Raw genomic sequence first — 20,036 nt, forward strand, 5'->3', positions numbered from 1 at the left:
TTTGCACAGATGTGCAAAATTAATAGGCTCACCTTAAATCTACTCTAGGTCTTCAGAACTGTTAATAGAAATTTTTTCCAAGAATGCAAAAAACAGTTTCTAGAAAAGTGGTATCTGCAGGTTACCTGTGGTCCATGGGGTAGCTGCTATCTGGTATGGACTGCGATGGAGGGAGGTGAGCTGGGAAGGCCCGGTCAGGTTTCGGTGTATGAGTTGAGTTTGGAGATGCATGATGCAGTGGGGACACTGGCGTGCTGGATGGTGTGGGGGGATTGGAGGGCCTCATTCCCACTTGTGGCTTCTGATCATAGGCACTACCCAGGGGACAAAAGAAAAGAGAACATTTCTTTCTTTGGAGCTATTTTTTAAAAAAGTTTCTAATCCAAAGGAAGAAAAGATATTTTAGACTTAAGTCAAATGGAAATGAAAACTTTGTTGTTGCTGTTGTTTTTTAAATCCAGAACAGATACACTTCAAAAATCACAACACCCTTAAACAGAAAATAGGATAATTAATGCAAAACCTTGTAACAGCACAAATATTAAATGTGTATTTTTAATGCATATACAAACAACTTAGTATAAGGAAAATTACTGTCCAGAAAAGTAGTGGTATTTTTTCCATTTACTCTTGATATACCTATTTAAGAAAGTTTGATAGATCTTTCCTGAATCATTAAATAGTTCTAAGACTATATTTTTCTTTTATATTATATAAGATTTTAAAACAATAACTAACATCAGCTTAATAAGGTAGAGACTATACCTGGCTTGCTTTTATTTGTGGTGGGATTTTAAGAAGGCAATGCTTTTACTTTATTTTCATTTTATTATATTAAATAAATGATGCTTGGCCTTAACTTCCTCATATGGAATAATGAAGATTAATGAGGTAAATTAAAATGTCTGATATATTTAAACTTTCTTGGAGAATAAGTACAAAATAATGTTATTAGGAATAAAATCCTATTACAGTCTAACTCCTAAACACTCACAATTACAAAATAATAAAATGAGTAAGCTTGATTTTATATTACGATTTTAAACTGCTTTCCTATGCGTAAATTTCAGGAATGTGATTTAACTAATGTCATCTATAAAATATTTTACTAAAACTAAATTTCCTTAAATTTTTTTTAAAACAGGACATTTCTAAGTTAGAATGATGTATTTCATTTTGCTGGGCACAGTGGCTCATGCCCGTGATCCCAGCACTTTGGGAGGCTGAGGTGGGAGGATCGCTTAAGCACAGGAGTTTAAGACCAGCCTGAGCAACTTGGTGAAACCCCGTCTCTACTAAAAATACAAAAAATTAGCTGGGCGTGGTGACACATGGCTGTAGGCTCAGATATTCACAAGACTGAGGTGAGAGGATCACTTGAACCCGGGAGGCAGAGGTTGCAGTGAGCCCAGGTCGCACCACTGCACTCCAGCCTGGCTGACCACGTGAGACCCTGTCTCAAAAAAAAAATAAGTAAAATAAAATAAAAAGCAATCATCAGTACACTTTTTTTCCTTTAGAAAGAAATATTTCTTTTTGAATTAAATTATGTAATAATTTATTCTATTGCTCCATCAATGCAACGGAATTATATCCATCTGCAAAAATCTTTTACAAGGAGTAAAAGAATACATGTTGCACAAGCCCGCTCTTGCTTTAAAGCAAAGTCAACAATGTTCATATAATGAAGTGCATGTTTGGTTACACGTATGTTCTTTACCAGTATTTCTGAAGAAAACCCACTTCTTTTGTGAAATGGTTAACCTAACTCATTCTCATGAATGAAGAAAAAAAAGAAACTATTCCCCCATGAAATGCTGTACTCAATAATATTTTCTGTATAGAGATGGAAGTACCAGAATTTATTGCATATACCATATATCACTGTGGAGATTATTCATCCCCCAAAAGAAACTCAAAATATTCAGGCAATTCCTTTATTATTGATTTATGGATGTCAGATATGGCATATAAAACAGTGATGATTTCACAATCACAATTCTGATTAATGCTGAAAGGCAATGACAATTCTATATCTAACTGGCATTGACTAGAAATTCCTCAATATGTTAAATAATTACGTTGTGGATACACAGTACTTGTAAGAAGAAAATGCAAAAACAAAACTGAACTATAAAATAAAACTCAGATCGATCAATACTGTCTTATCTGAACTCAGTATGCTTTAATAGTTAGCTTCTACAAGAGACCTTTTTTATTAAACTTTGCAGTTTCAATTGAGCCTGCTCATCATTTCGGGCTCTGGTGAACCTCTTAGAAAAGCAAACATAAAAGACAAGTTTGCAAGAACAAATGGTAATAAAATATCTGAGCATTGGTCAGCTGCCATAATGGCACAAGTCTATGTTTCTTTTTTATTTTTGAGATGGATTATCTCTCTTGTTGCCCAGGCTAGAGTGCAATGGCACGATCTTTGCTCACCACAACCTCCACCTCCCGGGTTCAAGCGATTCTCCTGCCTCAGCCTCTGGAGTAGCTGAGATTACAGCATGCGCCACCATGCCCGGCTAATTTTGTATTTTTAGTAGAGACGGGGCTTTTCCAGGTTGGTCAGGCTGGTCTCGAACTCCCGACCTCAGGTCATCTGCCCAGCTCTGCCTCCCAAAGTGCTGAGATTACAGGCATGAGCCACCACATATGGCCTATGTTTCTAGACTCTTACATATCTTGGACATAAACAGTGTATGCAATAAATATCTGAGGAAATATTTAATAGAAGACTCCTTTGGGTCATAATGTATGATGAATCTGAATTGACATAACTTACAAAACAGTACGAATATCTGGAATCATTTGTGTAAGTTTCCAAACTCCTTGTAAGAACTAAGTTTCTACTGTAATTGAGAGTGATAATACTCAGTAGAGACAGCCAACTTTTTCTTTATACAATTACAGGCCAATATGAAAAGTAGCATCATGCAATTTACTTTGAAGGGTTTTTAATGAACATATATGTGATAAAATTTTCTAACAAATGAACAATGTACTTTTACTGCACCACCCTTTATTATCATCATCAGAACAACCAGCTTTTGAATAGATAATAGCCTCTGCTAAGTCTTATGAAATTCCAGTTTTATTGCAAATTGTCCATGAACTCATCTTATAGATCATCTGCAAAACCTGACAGATAACTAATGTACTCCTTAGACCTGCCAAATGTTTCATCTTTTTTTTTTTTTTCTACAAACTCTATCTAAAGTGTATAATGCATTCATTCTAATGGGAACTTTCAAAAGCTGCTTGTGCCAAGTAAAACTCCTTTTTCAAACCCAAGATGCATCCCTACAGTAGAAAAGCAACTAATGATCTGGATAAAAATTATTGCTTTAAAATGAATCCAAAGTGTGTGTTTGGATGGTAAATGGTTCTTTAGAATTCTGCTAAATGCATTACCTAATTAGCTTGTTATATATTAAAGATGTAACTCATAAAATATGACTTGAGATTTCATATTATTCTGGACTTTTTGATTCAATAAGAACCACTATCTTATATACAAACACCTGGTGGCTTTACCTGACATTGTACAGGCACTTTTCTCCATAGCTGAATTTAAAGGGCTGTTCTTGACTGCAGGCAGAGCCGATTTCTGAACACGGACTGTGGGGTTCTTTCTTGATTTTCAGGGGTAGGCCATGAAAAGCCACTAGAAAAAAAGAACAAAATACCCACAAAAATTAAATGCTGTTAGGAATTATGGAGATTAATGTGTTCTACTTCTCTTGTTGAAAATCACTCACATCTCATATTATATATGTAAGAAAAATCACATTTGATGAATTTCAGTAGCAGAAGATTTCAGAAAATCTTCGTATACTCCTTTTCTGCCTTTATTGTGTAACAAAATGCATGCTTGAATTTTCTCTCATTACTTGAGTCACTTGTAGTTTGCTTAACTGATATTAACAATGCTAGAAGCTCAGTTTCAAGAAAGTACATTTTGAAAACATATCAGAAAGGTTTACAATGACTAAAGCAGAAAAATTACAACTGATTAGCCAAGAATCAACTAAAGACCAAAATACAATTTTAAGCATTATTGAAAGTAAAATATATCAACTGCATCAATAATAATAGTTTAATGAAATGACAACTAGACTAGGACAAAGAAAATCCAGGCGCAGGTCCAGAAGTGACTGATATTACTTTGGGCAAAAAGTCAACATCTTTGAGGCCAGTTCTCATCTATAAAATAGAGATTAAGTATCTGCCTATCTAATTAACAGAACTGTGAAGATGAAATCTGAGAAATATGTAAATGTTGTTTGTCACATGTAATCTACCATGAAACAATTATTCTATATGAAATGATGTTTTCCCCTTTTTACTGTGACTTAAAGCATATAAATGCTTATATGCATTTATGTTTAATAACATACAAAGCTACATCACAAAATATGAAAACTTAAAAAATATGTATATGGGGAGAGAATCACAGTTTTAAATCCAATAATTAAAAAACATGCTATAGGCTGGGCGCTGTGGCTCACATCGGTAATCCCAACACTTTGGGAGGCTAAGGCAAGTGGATCACCTGAGGTCAGGAGTTCAAGACCAACCTGAGCAACATGGTGAAACCCTGTCTGTACAAAAATACAAAAATTAGCCGGGTATGATGGCAGGTGCTTGTAATCCCAGCTACTTGGGAGGCTGAGACAGGAGAATTGCTTGAACCCAGAAGGGGAGGTTGCAGTGAGCCGAGGTCATACCATTGCATTCCAGCCTGGGCAACAGAGTGAGACTCCATCTCAAAAAAAAAAAAAAAAAAGCTATATTTTTTTATTCTTCAATATGAAACTGAAGAAATGCCTATTAGAAATCTTATCAGAGTAATTAAATTTTTGGTATAAATGGGAAATTGGTTTAAAAAAGGAAAAAATAGTCATAAGAATAGATTTTGTAATTTACGTATAATATCCACAGGTATGAATAGTCAAGGGATAAATATAACAGAGACACATGCTGTGGAGATTTATTCTAACTCTTATACAAACTGAAATTAAAACACCGTATGTTAAGTCCGCATTCCAAAAAGAAAGATATGACAAGAGGAATTTTGTGGTTTATGATGTCATTTGTCATTCAATCTAATTATACCATTACAGAATTATAAACTTGCATTAGCTTGAATGGTATATATAATTTTTAATATAAAAATTTGATATCACAAACTACCAAGCTTCAGGAAAACAATACTATTTGTTTTATATGCATATAATTTTGATACAAGTGTTCAATGGCAATTAAGAGTCATCTGAAATATTCTAGAAAATAAATTTGCCAAATTGGTAAACTTTACTTAAGTGATCTAAGAGAAACTTAACACATAATAATAAAATAATTACCCTAGGTATACAATTTCAAAGCATTTTTTAATGTTGTGTGTGTGTGTGTGTGCATACATGTTTAGTACGCCTATTCAAAGTAAAAAGAAAAACAAAAGAGAAATTTTGTATATCTCCATATGTCAAGAATACTCATGTGCATTAACTTTACCAAGTCAGAAAGCTCTAATTCTTCTGACAGAAGAGGCTTAAGGACTTCAAGAATCAATTATGAGGACTTGTTCGAATTCTGATTTGAACAAGCCAACTATAAAAAGACAACTCTACAATAAATAAGACATTTTAGTATAGACTAGTTATTAGAGAATTTAATAAATCATTGTTAATTTTGTTGGATGTGATAATGGCACAGTAGCTATATTTTAAAAGTTTTAATTTTAGAGGTTCATAAAATATTTACAGATAAAATATCCAGAATTTTCTTTAAAATACTCTAGAAAAAATAATTATTTATGAGGAAAGTGATGAATAAGATTAGAAAAATGTTGATAAATGGTAAAAGCCAATTGAAGGGCAGGAGGGAATTAACATTATTCTCTTCACATTTGTCTATGTGTCCTCAATTTCCTGGGTAAACATTTTTTAAATGTGAAAAGAAAACCCACGAAGAATTTAAAGTACTCTTGAGTCCAAGAGTTTGAGACCAGCCTTGTCAACATGGTGAAACTCCATCTCCACTAAAAATACAAAAATTAGCCAGGCATGGTGGTGTACACCTATAATTACAGCTACTCAGGAGGCTGGGGCACGAGAATCACTTGAACCCGTGAGGCAGAGGTTGCCAAGATCGTGCCACTGTACTCCAGCCTAGGTGACAGAGTGAGACTCTGTCGCAAATAAATAAATAAGCAAACAAACAAATAAAGTAGTACTCTATAAGAAAATTGTCTCCCAGTGTATATCTGCATGTTGTGTGTGTGTACATGACATCTTAGAATAACAAATACTAAATGACACACCTTTGTAATACATTAACCATGCATTTCTTTTTTTTTTTAAACAAATGGTTTTCTATTATTTATTACATCTTTGAACATATTTAGCAAAACGTGTATTCCCAAGTTTTGTTTTGCTTTTTAACTTTAATTTTAGGTTCAGGGATACATGTGCAGGTTTATTATATAGGTAAGCTCGTGTCATGGGAGTTTGTTGTACAGATTATTTTATCACCCAGATACTAAGCCTAGGACCCAGTAGTTATTTTTTTCTGATCCTCTTCGTCTTCCCACCCTCCATCCTCAAGTAGCCCCCAGCGTCTGTTCTTCCCCTTTGTGTCCATGTGTTCTCATCATCCAGCTCCTACTTATAAGTGAGAACACGCATACATCCAAGTTTTAGCACTTCAGATTAAGTATTGGGTTTTACATTTTCATAAGAAAAAGCAGTAGCAACATACAAGGAATTCAAGTAACAAATCATATTGTACCTGAGAGATTAGATCAAATTTATATGACTAAAAATTGATGACCTCTATAGCTAATAAATATGCATGCAGTATGATGTAAAGTTTATCATATTTATCAAAATGTCAGCCATATTGGAGACTATAATGTTTAATATTACTATATTTTAAGTCTTGAGTACCATCAAGTAGGAAAATATTTATAAACAGGACACAAAAAGCACTAACCATAAAAGAAAAAATATCAGCAAATTAGGCTTCATTGAAATCAAAAACACTTTTTCAAAAGACACTATTAAAAAAAAAAGTAAGTCACAAGCTATAAGATGTTTTAAGTAGAAAGATCTGACAAAGAACTCATATTTAAGAAAATAAGAATTGCAACATATCAGTAAGATAAGACAAATTCCCCATTTAAAAAATTGGCAGAAAGTCTTGAAACAGGCAGGCAGTTCACAAAAGAGGATATCCAGACAGCAAAACAAATGGGAATAACAATAAAATATATGCAAAGGTATTTAAAATCTCTATTCTTCAGAAAACTGCAAAATAATTCACATGAGATTATCACTATATAATTGTATCAGATAGATATAGATATCACCAGAATGACTAACCTGCAAAAGATAGACATTACGAAGTTTTGGTGAAGACAAGAAGCAATGGGAACTTTTACACAAGCTGCTGAGAGTATGGATTAGTATAACAAGCACTTTGGAAAACTTTCTGGAAATATCTACTAGGTCAACAGAAATCTACTCTATGATCCAATAATACACCCTTAGGTATATATCCAAGAAAAAGGAGTGCATATGTTCACCAAAAGACATGTTTGAGAATGTTCAAAGAAGCTTTAATCATGACAGCAAAAACTGGAAAAACTCAAATATTCACCAATGGGCAAATGGATAAATAAATCATGGCATAAGCATACAGTGGAATGAATACTATACAGGAATAAAAAGGGACAAATTACATGCAAAAACACAGATGATCTCACAGGTACGAAGTTATGGAAATACATCTTGCTAGAAACATTTTATATCTTGCTCTGGGTGGTGGTTAGGTGGATATATACACATGTAAAATTCATCAAAATATACACTTCAGATTTTTGCATTATAATGAATGTATATCCATATAAAGTTTAAAAAACTCTGAGGGACATTAATCAAAGCTACACTAATTAAGTTATTTGAACATGTCTGACTTTTTGACGCAGCTGAGACATCTGAAAATGCGCTTCAACTTCACAGGAGAGATTATTCCAGATGGGTAGGGAATGGAGGGTGGGGAGGAATGGCATGTTTTCGGCACCATCATGAATGGCTGCTAGCATGACAACAGCCTTCTATCAAAATATCCCTTAGTACGGACCTAGAAGCAAAAGGCATGATCCATGCTAGTGGAAATGCTATTTGGTGCTCTACTACTTTCAGATTGGCCCAGTGAGTTTCCTGAAGTGACCTCAGAAGAAGGGGCGTGTCTTAATCTGTTTAGGCTGCTGTAACAAAAATACCATAGACTGTATGATTTATAAACAACAGGTATTTATTGCTGCCAGCTCTGGAAGCTGGGAAATCCAGCATCAAGTCACCAGCAGATTCAGCGTTTGGTGAAAGCTCACTTCCTGGTTCACAGATAGTCATCTTCTCGTTGCAACTTCACATAGCAGAAATCACAAGTGAGCTCCCTGGCATCTCTTTAGTAAGGGAATAGGGGCACTAATCCCATTGGCTCCATCTTCATGACCTAATCACTTCCTGAAGTCCTCACCTCCAAATACCATCACACTGGGGAGTCAGTTTCAATATCTGAATTTGCTGGGGCGGGGGCAGTGAGAGAGGGACACAAACATTCAGTCTACTACTGCAGGGCGTAAGGATTCTCAAAGGGTTATCAGAGGTGAGCTGCTCCCTGAACACAGGATCCCCAAATCTGGCACATCATCAAATTATCTAGGGAGCTGCTGGAGAAACACAGATTCTCAAACTCCATTGGTTATTGGTTGGATTGTGTCTCCTCAGAATTTACATGTTGAAATTTCAACACCAGAATCTCTTATTTGGAAGATTAAATTAACATAAGGTCATTAAGGTGAGCACTAATCCAATGTGACTAGTATCTTTATAAAAGGGAGAATCTGGTTAAAGAGACATGCACACAGGGAGACTGCTACATGAAAACGAGGGCACAGGTAAGAGTGAGGCCTCTACAAGCCAAGGAATGCCAGAGGTTCCCAGGAAACTACCAGAAGCTAGGAAGAGGCAGGGAATAGATTCTCTCTCACAGCCCTCCAAGTCCTGCTGACAGCCTTCATCTTGGATTCCCAGCCTCCAGAACTTTGAAACAACAAATTTCACAAAGCAACCCAGTTTGTGATACTTTGTTACAGCAGCCCGGGAAAACTAATACACCACTCCCAGAAATTCCATTCATTAGAACTGGGTTGTATCAGGATTCTGAATCTTATAAAACTTTCTAGGTGATTGCTCATAATTGGGCAAATTTGAATCCACTGTGTTCTGATGTATGCTGCATTCAAATAGGTCCAGTAGTTGAAAAGAGTTTTTTTTTTTTTTTTAATCCGGTAACATCTTCCTTTTCCTTAGATGCCAACACTCAAGGATTCTTACAAGTTCTCTCACTCCAGCAGTTTTGGGATACCCAGCTCTCTCCATAACAGGTTCAACCTATGTGGGCCTCAGTCACTATGGGCCCTTGAAACTGATTTTTTTTTTTTTTTCTAATCATAAGCCAAATAAGTAATCCAATGAATCTGAGTTGGCAAGAATTTTTTTTTTTTTTGAATTGCTGCATGTGAGGAAAAAAGAGAAAGCCAACCTAAAAATCTTCAACTTACAGCACAAAAGCCGTAGGCTACATTATTTTCCTCATTTTAACTTTCCTGCTTCCTGGATATTCTGTGTCACAAAAATGACTTCTCTTATTTATTCTTAAATAAGAGTAGTTTAGAGACTCCCATCAGAGAGGGCTGAGTTGAAAACGTGTTGGGTATTTCATCACAGGGCTGAGAATCTGAGTCTGCTAACAGGCGGTTTTCCAGTTCATTGGCACAGGCACAAGCAAAAGCAGCACATTCATTTTGTGCAATTTGCTTTACCTTCCCACATGGAGTTGGTGCATGTAAAAGGCTGTTAAGTACTAAATTATTCCTTATCAAATCACCATCATCTGGAGTCATGATCAACACTAATTAAATTACTTTCGTTGAACACGGCTCCAGCCTGCTGCTGAGGCTGCTAGGTACTTTTCATTTCTCTTGCAGTACCATCCTTGCTGGGTCTGGAACAGAGTTACAGGCATCTGCATTGTTTGTAGTTTTAATTAAAGTGAATCTTTCCTTCTTCAAGTGCACCAAATCAAGTGAGTTAACTCCTTCATTTCATTTGCAAAGTGGTGGTTCAAAATGATATTATATTTTTTATCCCTGACTTCAGACAGGTCAGATAATTTATCTAGAAAATCTGCAGTCTTCCTCTGGCATTCTTCAAACACATTTTCCATGGAAACTTTTATGATCCACAACTCCTCCGGACAATCAAATTTTTGGGAGGAAAGGCAGAAAGAACGCTCAAGAGATGTGTCTTGCATTTTTTCTTTGATGGAAGCTTGACCTTTAAAACCACATCTTAAGGCTGACTAATGATCACTTGAGTTCTTCTAATGGTTAAATTTAAGAGCTCCAAAATACCAAGACTTTAAAAAATGCACTTCCAAAATAAACTTAACCACTTCTTAATTCGGAAGTTTACTTGGGGTTATGGGATTCCTCATGAAGTTTTTGCTTAATTAGTAACTGTTTTCATTTAGAACTATGAACTATGACACATCATTGCTTTCAATTTTTTCTACCTATATTTTAGAAAGAGGGCACAATCTTGTCATTATTATTTTACCAGAGCATAGAAATGCCCTTAGCTTTCTAAGAGCAACAATGCTGGTATACAACTACATCTTTGGCTGAGGGTAGATACATAATGTAAAATCACATTTGAACACTTGAAATATAAGTGGAGAATATGTATTTATTTACTTATTTTATTCATTTATTCATTCATTTATTTATTTTGAGATGGAGTCTCGCTCTGTCTCCCAGGCTGGAGTGCAGTGGCACGATCTCAGCTCACTGCAACCTCCGACTCGAGGGTTCAAGTGATTCTCCTGCCTCAGCCTCCCAAGTAGCTGGGATTACAGGTGTGTGTCACCATGCTCAGCTAATTTTTTTGCATTTTTAATAGAGACGGGGTTTCACCATGTTGGCCAGGCTGGTCTCAAACTCCTGACCACTTCAGCCTCCCAAAGTGCTGGGATTATAGGCATGAGCCACTACACCTGGCTGAGAATATGAATTTAAAATTTGCTCATAGGAGAATAATTTCCCAAACAATCATAAGATTGGGGCATTATTTGTATCCTTACATTGAAAACAGATAATGTTTGTTACAACTGACTGGTTAATGTAAATCCAGAGAATGAACAATGAAATCTATGATTCATGTATGTTTTTGTTTATATTTTTACAGTGAAGACTATGTCTTGTAAATTTAACAAAGATAATATATTTAACTTAAGTGTTAACAAACTCTGATTGAGTTTGGAATCCTAATAGAAAACACTAATTGTAATCCTAATAGAAAACATTAACTATACAAAAAAAAAAAAAAAAAAAAAAACCCACTCAAACACACATAACATTTAACCACTTTCAAAGAATTGTCCCATACTCTATTTGATTCTCATCATTTAAGACAAGAACATATATAATCATTCCCATTTAACAGATCTTTTTAAAAGGCACAAAGAAGCTAAGACCATGTCTGACTAAAGATCTAACACTAAATCATAGCACATTAAGAATTAGAGCCCTGGTTGGGCACGGTGGCTCACACCTGTAATCCCAGCACTTTGGGAAGGCGAGAAGGACAGATCACGAGGTCAGGAAATCGAGACCATCCTGGCTAACACAGTGAAACCCCATCTCTACTAAAGACACAAAAAATTAGCTGGGTGCGATGGCGGGCACCTGTAGTCCCAGCTACTCGGGAGGCTGAGGCAGGAGAATGGCATGAACCCAGGAGGCGGAGCTTGCAGTGAGCTGTGCCACTGCACTCCAGGCTGAGTGACAGAGGAGACTCCGACTCAAAATAAGTAAATAAATAAATAAATTAGAGTCCTGGGCTCAATCTTAAGATTGTAACTGTTGAACTCTTGAGTATATAATTCAAATTTATTTATACACACACACTCATTATTTCCTTCATGCATGAGCACTACTGTCACATTATGCGAGATTTTTATTCATTCATTTCTTCAGCAACTAATTCATTAATTCATTCGTTAATTCATCTACCATGCCCCAGACACTATGGCAGGTCCTGAGAGGGTGAAGGAATGCGGAGCTATGGAATGAAGATAAATAGTGAGACATAGTCCTTATTATCAAGAGCTCATAGAAGTCCAATTAGAGCTTTATTTGGTGTTTTAAATATTCCCTAATAAAAATATTAGGCAGTATTCTTTAAGTATGACTAATTCATGTGTGTCTGATACATGTATCTGTATGTATGACCTTAGTACTATATTCTTGGCATTTGTATCCAAATAAAAACGCTTCTCAGAGTATTCATGTTTGCTTTCAGGCAATCTGCCTTCTTTCAATTTATTACTGTGACCAAAGGCATTTAAAAATTCACACCACTCGTATTCCACCGAAGGAAGAATGTTGCTATTCAACATTTGAAGCTTCCCCTATACTCTGATAGCCAAAATGTCACAATGATGGAAAGGTCTCCTTCTATATGTGGACAGCGAAAGTAAATACAGTGATAAGTTGTCTTGGCTCTGACCTTTCACTCTGCTTTCCTCCCAACTCTTGTCATAAGAGTGAAATAGGGTAGCAGTTTCTGTGAGTAGCAAACAATTACCCTGGGAAGAAAAACACATCACATTTTTAATTCTTCTCTAAACAGAAATAAAATCTATAGTTTTGGAGGAAGAGCCTTGAAGACAGTCTCTTTATTTTGAGGTTGCGATTTCTGGTCTGTTCAAAAATTATGTTTTAGAATAGTCTTCTGTATGCTGTTCTAGAACAGAGGTTGGCAAATTACAGCCCATGGGCCAAATCCGGCCTTCCACCTGTTTTTGTAAATGAAGCGTTAGTAGAACACTCTGCCACCCATTCATTTCGGTCTAGTCTAGGGCTACTTTGAGCTACAATGGCCAAATGGAGTAGTTGTAACAGAAACCATATGACCCACAAAGCCCGAAATATTTACCATCTGACTCTTTACAGAGAAAAGTTTGCTGATTCCTGTTCCAGAATATAGTCTACAATGAAAAAGGAGAAGGAAAACACTAAAGTGGCTGGATGGAAAGTGACACCTGCTAGTGACAGAGACAGCTCAACTAGTCAACAAAGGACACTTAATTTTAATCTCTTAACTCTTGGTTTACTCTGACTCTCAAAACCAAAAATGTGGAGCCTTGTGTAGCCAATTTTACAGCAATATACACAAATAGCTGATTTAAAAAATGACACAAAATTGAGACTAAAAATCTACAAATTTATGTGCTTTGAGAAATTTCAAGGCATTTACTTAGATCAGGGTGATGATGTATAACATGGAGAATTTTTTGCACCTGTCTAAAAAATGTAACTGAAAAAGTCAAAACAAATCATAGTGTGGATACTAAAGTGCTTGTAAAAAAAATTTTCACTTGGCTATAGCAGTGATTAAAAAAAAAAAAAAAATCTCTGTAAAAGGGAGGGGGGAAGTAAATGGTATATATAAATTAGATTATTTAAGACCAGATACAAGCATGCCATGAAAAATGCACACAGCCTTTTATACAAATATATGTAGTTAGGAATACACTCAGTAGATGAAAAGCATTCACTTTAAGTTAATATGACTTCAATTTCAGGTAATAAATGGATCGCAATGACCTCAATTAGTGCTCAGTTAAATTCCAGAAGCAAAGGGGAAGGCTTGAGTATAAATAAAGACAATGGTGTCACATGCTTTGTGAATCCATCTTCCAAGACACACAGAAGCAGAAGGCACTTTCAGCTGCATCTGAGGCTCTCAAAGATTCTTTCTAGTACATTTACCTCTTCCAAGTCCTCCCCACCCCCACCGTGTACATATACCACTCACACAGACACACACCAATATCCATTACTAAAGGGCCTAATCTCAGCCATCAGCAGAGTGCCTTTATGGGGCCATTAAACCATTTCTCTTGTTTACAGTGCCTGAAGAAAGATGTGAATTATGTCTGTGACAAAACAAGCGATAACATTTCTAAACTGCTATCAAAATGCAAACTGAAACACATTTAAGGACAGGGACCCTGATTCGAGTTTTCATGATTTTCCATTATTTGCAGCATCTGGAAATACATTCACCTATAATATTTCCGAGACAGGAATTTAGACCATAGCACAGCAAGTTGATATGAGTTTTTTTCTTAAATAATATTCTTTAAGGAGAGCAACCATTAAAAAAACAATGCCACCAAGTTTTAAAGGAGTACCGTCAGTCTGCAGAGATCAGATACCCAGTTTGCTCCTAGAAGTTACTTTGGCAACACAGGGGAAAAGTAATGTGAACTCTCCTCCCTTTTTAGTAACATCAGGGTTTTTAAATTGAAGCAGACATTAGATATGATTAAGTTTTCAGGATTGAGTCAATGTTTGTTTTAGCTTCGGAGACCTTTGTACTAAGGGAATCATAAGTGGAAGCCCAATGTGTAAAACAGGTAAGAGTGGAGCGACCTTTACGGGGGAAAGGAAGCAGTCATCAATATGCCCCCACCTTGCTTCCTGAAGTAGAAAGTAGATCCTTAGCACGTGCAAGGATCTTCCTGGGCAGTTCAAAAACCAGTGCTGAGTCTCAGAACTCATTTCACAGAAGGAAGCATCAAACTTTTGTGAGTGTGTGTGTGTGAGAGAGAGAGATCCCAAACTCCTATCAGTAACAGTAACTTCACACTGTCTTGCAGGGATCCCTGAGTAGTCTTTCCAGGGTGTACCTAAATGAAGGAGATACAGTTTGAAAAAGTCCTGGAAGGGATCAGGTGTCTACAGACTTGGAAACTAGTGCTGAGGACAGAGCTGAAATCGGATGCCAGGATTCCTCACTCTACAGATTGGGGGACTTTGGATGAATGCTGCAACCTCACAAGGCAGCTGTTTCTCAAAAGCAGACTTAAAAATTCAACTGTCTCTACATTGCACAATACCATAACAACTTAATAGAAGAGAATGGATAAGTATTCTGGATTGGGGTCCATCTTTCATCTTTTCCAAAAGTAGTGGGGATACCAAGATGTGGCCAAGTCTCACTTCCAGAAGGTCACTTTCCCCCAGCCCTGATGATCTAAATCAGAGGTTGCCAATATTTCTTTCTTTCAGAGTGGTTGCAAATAACTTCAATTAACTGTGATTATTTAAAAATCAGCTTCAAAATCTTCTTCTGGTTTAAAAATCCAAACTGCTGGCCTCTCTAGGAACACACATACACACACACACACACACACACACACACACACAATCCAGCAAAACTGGGTCCACTTTTCTGCTTGAAAAACAGGTCAGGAGTTGGCTGAGCCACTGTCAGCTGCCCCTTTGGCCAGGACCTGTGCTTTCCTATATGCCACAGTCCCCACCACCCCATTCCCTACACCACTTATGCTAAGTTCACTTCACTCACTTATCTGCCTGTTTACCCCCTATTTAACACACATATAAGAAATCATCATGTTTACAAGTAAATGTGCATGTGCATGTTCTCTTTCTCTCGCTGTCTCTCACACACACACACAAAACATCATCTCTAATTAGCAAAAATAAATATTATAAAACTCATGTTACACCCATGGATTAAATACTCAAGACCTACTCTCAGGCAATAAGACATAGTGGCAAAGCTAGCAGGCACTTATATCTGCCTAGTTCTAAATCTTGCCACTGCCACTTATTAACTACAAGACTGGGCAATCCACTTAACTTCTCTGTACTTCGATTTTCTCATCTATAAAATGGGATAATAACAGCACCTGCCTCATAGAGTTGCTGGTAGGACTAAGGGAGCCACTATATAAAAAGTGTATATTGGAGTCCTTAGTGACGTTAGTTGTTGGTGTTATTATTCAAACCCAGAATCATCAAGTGTTACAGCCAAAGGAGAAAATGTAGATGATCCAGTCACATAAAAGCTGACTGGTTACGAACATGGAGACTAAATCTTGGCTTTGCCACTTACTAAACGAAGGACCTCTGGTGAGCTAGGTAACCTTTGTGTCACTGAGTTTCCCCTTTTGTAATATCAAATATTGTAATATAAAAATTATTAATTATAATATCAAATATTATAATGTCACAAATCCCACAGAACTTCCTCATGGGATCTGTGTAAGAATTTAATGAGGTACACATATGAGAACTTAATAGTACCTGACATGTGGCAAGTACTCAGTAAATGTTTGTTACTACTAGTATTAGTCCAACTACTTCCTTATACAAAAGACAAACAGAGTCAAGGATGTACACTGACTTGTAGAAACAGAGCTTCAAGCCATCAGATGTTACTTCACTGCTTTTTCTATTTAATCTTGTTTCCAATTTCTCTATCAGTTAACTACACACTAAGAGCAAAAATAAATAAATAAACATGGAAAAAGTCAATTTGGACAAGGTATCCTGACAGAAGGAAAAGCAAAAGGTGTGGCCTGGTAGAAAGAACACTGGATTAGGAGTCGAGTCATCTCTACCCGGCTCCTAGCCCAGCTAGCTGCATAATCATGGAATAACTGTGCAACCTCCCTGGGCTTCTATTCCTAATCTGCAAACTAAAGCCATTAGGCCAAATCATCTTTTTTATCGTTCTAAAATGTAGTGCCTGTGTGTAAGTGCTTGCTTACTTACTGATGTAAGAGAGAAAAGGAAAATGGCAAAGGTCTGATACAAGAATTCCAAGGGCATAACATTCTAAAGTCATTTACTAATAAGGGCACAGAGCTCTACAAGCCACAATAATAACTGAGGGCATTTGCTGCATTTTAGCAAAGGGTGGCAACCAACATTCATAATGACAACCCTTAACCATCATGAAAAAGCAACATTGGGTATAAGTACTATATTTAAGAAGGGAAGGAGGGTACATAATGCACATTAGAAAGAGGTACATGCAATATGGTTAACATTTTAAAACACTTGATGCTTTAAAATTTGACTACAGGGACACCCGCCCCCCCCACGTTTTAGTAGGAAATGTGGGAAAGTAAGATGTTATTATATTAATTTTAAAAAGGCAGAATAGAAAGACAAAGTTAGATTCCTAATTTTAAAAGCATCACAAGCATCATTAATTGAAAAATAAAGAGACCAAATGCAGAATATGTTGATTCATTCCTCTAAATTTTAAAGCCTAAACTTAATATAATGGTACTTCAGCAGTAGCGGTACTAAATGATTCTCGTCTTCACAGTCTAATTGCCAGGAGAAAGTGCCCTGGGAGGAAACTGGTTCTTCCATCTGGAAAAAGGATAAGAACAGGGAAAGGAAGGCCTAATGTATGAACAATCCAAATCTAATCAGTTTTGCATTTTGCACTGGCTTCAAATCAGATCTTCCTACCCCTACTGGTCCAGTAGATGGAAAGCAGCACGACACTATTTTTTTGGAAACAAATTCTGTACAGGGAGCCCAAACATACAGTACTTCATATCCAACTGGCAGGAATAAAACCTGAACAAGCTGCAGCTATTTGAGAAACTGATCTAATAAATTGAAATGAAATGCCTGAATCAAGATACCCATCCAAATCCACACCTCTCAAAATTTGGTATACTTAATAAATTACCTAATTATGACCTTTATGAATATTGAAAACACCTCTTCTACAGAAATTGTCCCACTTTGCTGCAATAGGGACACTCTTTAAGCCCTGCACATCTCCAAAAATAAAAATCTCTTCTCTGCCTAGCAATTCCGTAATTGTTTTCAAAGAATGGACAATATGTATTTAGAAGAGACTGGGAAGTATTTGTTATTATTCATAGCTGAGTAGGGGCTGAAAGATCCCAACACTTCCTGGTGTTTCTCAGGCCAGGATGAAGTACTGAGGAATGCTACGGCAGATGGGCCTGCAGAATGTGCAGACACCAAAGGTGCTTTGTCCTGGCTACTGAGTGACTATGAAGACAGGTTCTTACCATAAGAACACGAAAAAAAAGAAAAGAAAAGAAAAGAAAAAAAAGGTGGGCTTCCTTCTACCCTGCATCCCCCACACCTCCACCAGGATGCCAGAACAGATTCCATAGTGCTATCCTCTGTAGGCTATCTGTGTAGATCTCTAACAAATAGTTTAGAACAAAGTGGTAAATATATTCCTTGAAATCCAGTGTTACAAAAAAGAAAGCAGATCATAACAGACAATAGTCGATGAAGATGTAGCATCTAAAGATAACTTATTCAGAAATAAATGATAAATGTGATCTTTAATTTTCCTTTTTTATTAAATCACAAACACAGGAGCTCACCTTAAGATTTTATATTAGTTATTGTATCTATGCACCATAGTAACATACGAAACAAAATTAAGATAATATTGCATTGCCATAGAAGACTACAAAATACTAATATGCCTGTCATCACTTTGAAATGATAATTACTAAAAAGGCATTTCTAAGGTTTGTAAATTTTATACACTAAGAACAAGTAGTCAAATAAGTATGTTAACATGAAATAAAATAAAATCATTTTCTCCAGCAGTATTTTAAAGGCAATAAAATAAGTAATTAGTGATGCAAATACTTGCTTAAATGAATTTATTACTGTGGTCTTCAGAACCAGAGCAGTATAATTCTAAATTTAGAATTCATCTCACATGGATTAGCATGATCTAAACAATTCTTCAAATAAGCCCAGAGGTAAGAGCAATGGTACATGGCTTACAAAGTGGAGAAAACCACCACCAAGACAACTAAAACTCCACATCTATACACCACACTCATGAATCTAGGGAAACGCTATTATTGTTCCATTCTTCAAATGTTTGTGCAGTACCTGTTTTAATATTTAGCTCCTGGAAAGGATCTTTCAATTTCAGTTTGGTGATCCTATATTGCTTAAAAAAAATTTATTGTCTTTTGAGTTATTGAATCCTCACTTTTGATACATCATTTCACTTATTTTTCTTCCAGTCTGTACGTAAAAAGAGTCTGTAGTTCGAATGGTCGTAAACTGACTATTTTAGCACCAAAGTGGCATGCTGGATAAGTGGGAAACAACCCTCAATGGTTGAAGTACACCTGCAGCATTCTTATGTCACCCTACTGAAGACAAGATTGAGATCAATTCAGACATCACTAGTCACTTGGCTCCTTGTTCAAAACAACCCCATTGGTAGACAATCAAAGCTGAAAATATGTTCTGAATACCAGAGCTAGGAAAGTTTGCCCAAAAAAAGAAAGCCAGCTGGCTAGGGCCAAAAAAAGTACCTTTCAGTAAATGCCAATAAAACTTTACAAGCTGCCAAAATAACAAAGATAGAGTAATTACAAAGGAAACTTCACAATTTTCCTGACAATAAACACCTTCTTAAAACAAATTTTTCTGTCACCTGGCCTCAATTGTTACAGCTGTTAATACTGACTGGGGTAAATCTTGCAAAAACATTTCATTTGAACCAACTACTAATTTGGCACAACATTTTTATAATTTTTATCCCAAAATAAATTTGGAAAATGTTCTTTAAAAATCCCTTCTAATATTTAATTCAATGTATATTAAAGGAGTTTCCATGAGGAACCGTCACTCTTACAGAAAAGCTTCTACCCAAAGTATTTCACCCAACTTGAAAATTTTCATTGAATTCTGTAAGATTAAGAATCCCCCCCCTCAAAAAAAAAAAAGGGAGCTGCTATATGACATACAAAAGTAAAGGCTGTGATTGGGCAGGGCCACTTTTTTTTTTTTAAGCAGTCAAGTCCTTTTTTAATTTCTTAACAATAAAATAAATATTAACTTAAAAACATTTACAGCCCAAGAGCTACATCAGAATAATGAACTATAAGAGTCTCTGCTGACGCAAACCGAGCCATTGCCAATAAAACAAGAAGCAAACAAGCCAAATGCTGACAAGGAAAGCCAAGCAAGAAAGCCTTGGATAGACTTAACCATGGCCATGAAAAACACAGTGAGGAGACACTGTGTAAGATACCTATGTAAGAAATTA

At 36.2% G+C, this 20,036-nt stretch overlaps 1 protein-coding gene across 1 annotated transcript in view; it reads right to left on the reverse strand.

The window, feature by feature from the left end:
* LOC105475610 (ETS variant transcription factor 1) overlaps positions 1 to 20,036 on the reverse strand; it is a 97,737-nt gene that overhangs the window by 43,093 nt on the left and 34,608 nt on the right. The window contains 2 exon segments of the mRNA XM_071094897.1: positions 126 to 314; positions 3,541 to 3,670. Of these exon segments, the coding sequence (XP_070950998.1) occupies positions 126 to 314; positions 3,541 to 3,670 (319 nt within the window).

Source organism: Macaca nemestrina, chromosome 4, assembly GCF_043159975.1.
Source record: "Macaca nemestrina isolate mMacNem1 chromosome 4, mMacNem.hap1, whole genome shotgun sequence".
Taxonomy (NCBI): Eukaryota; Metazoa; Chordata; class Mammalia; order Primates; family Cercopithecidae; genus Macaca; species Macaca nemestrina.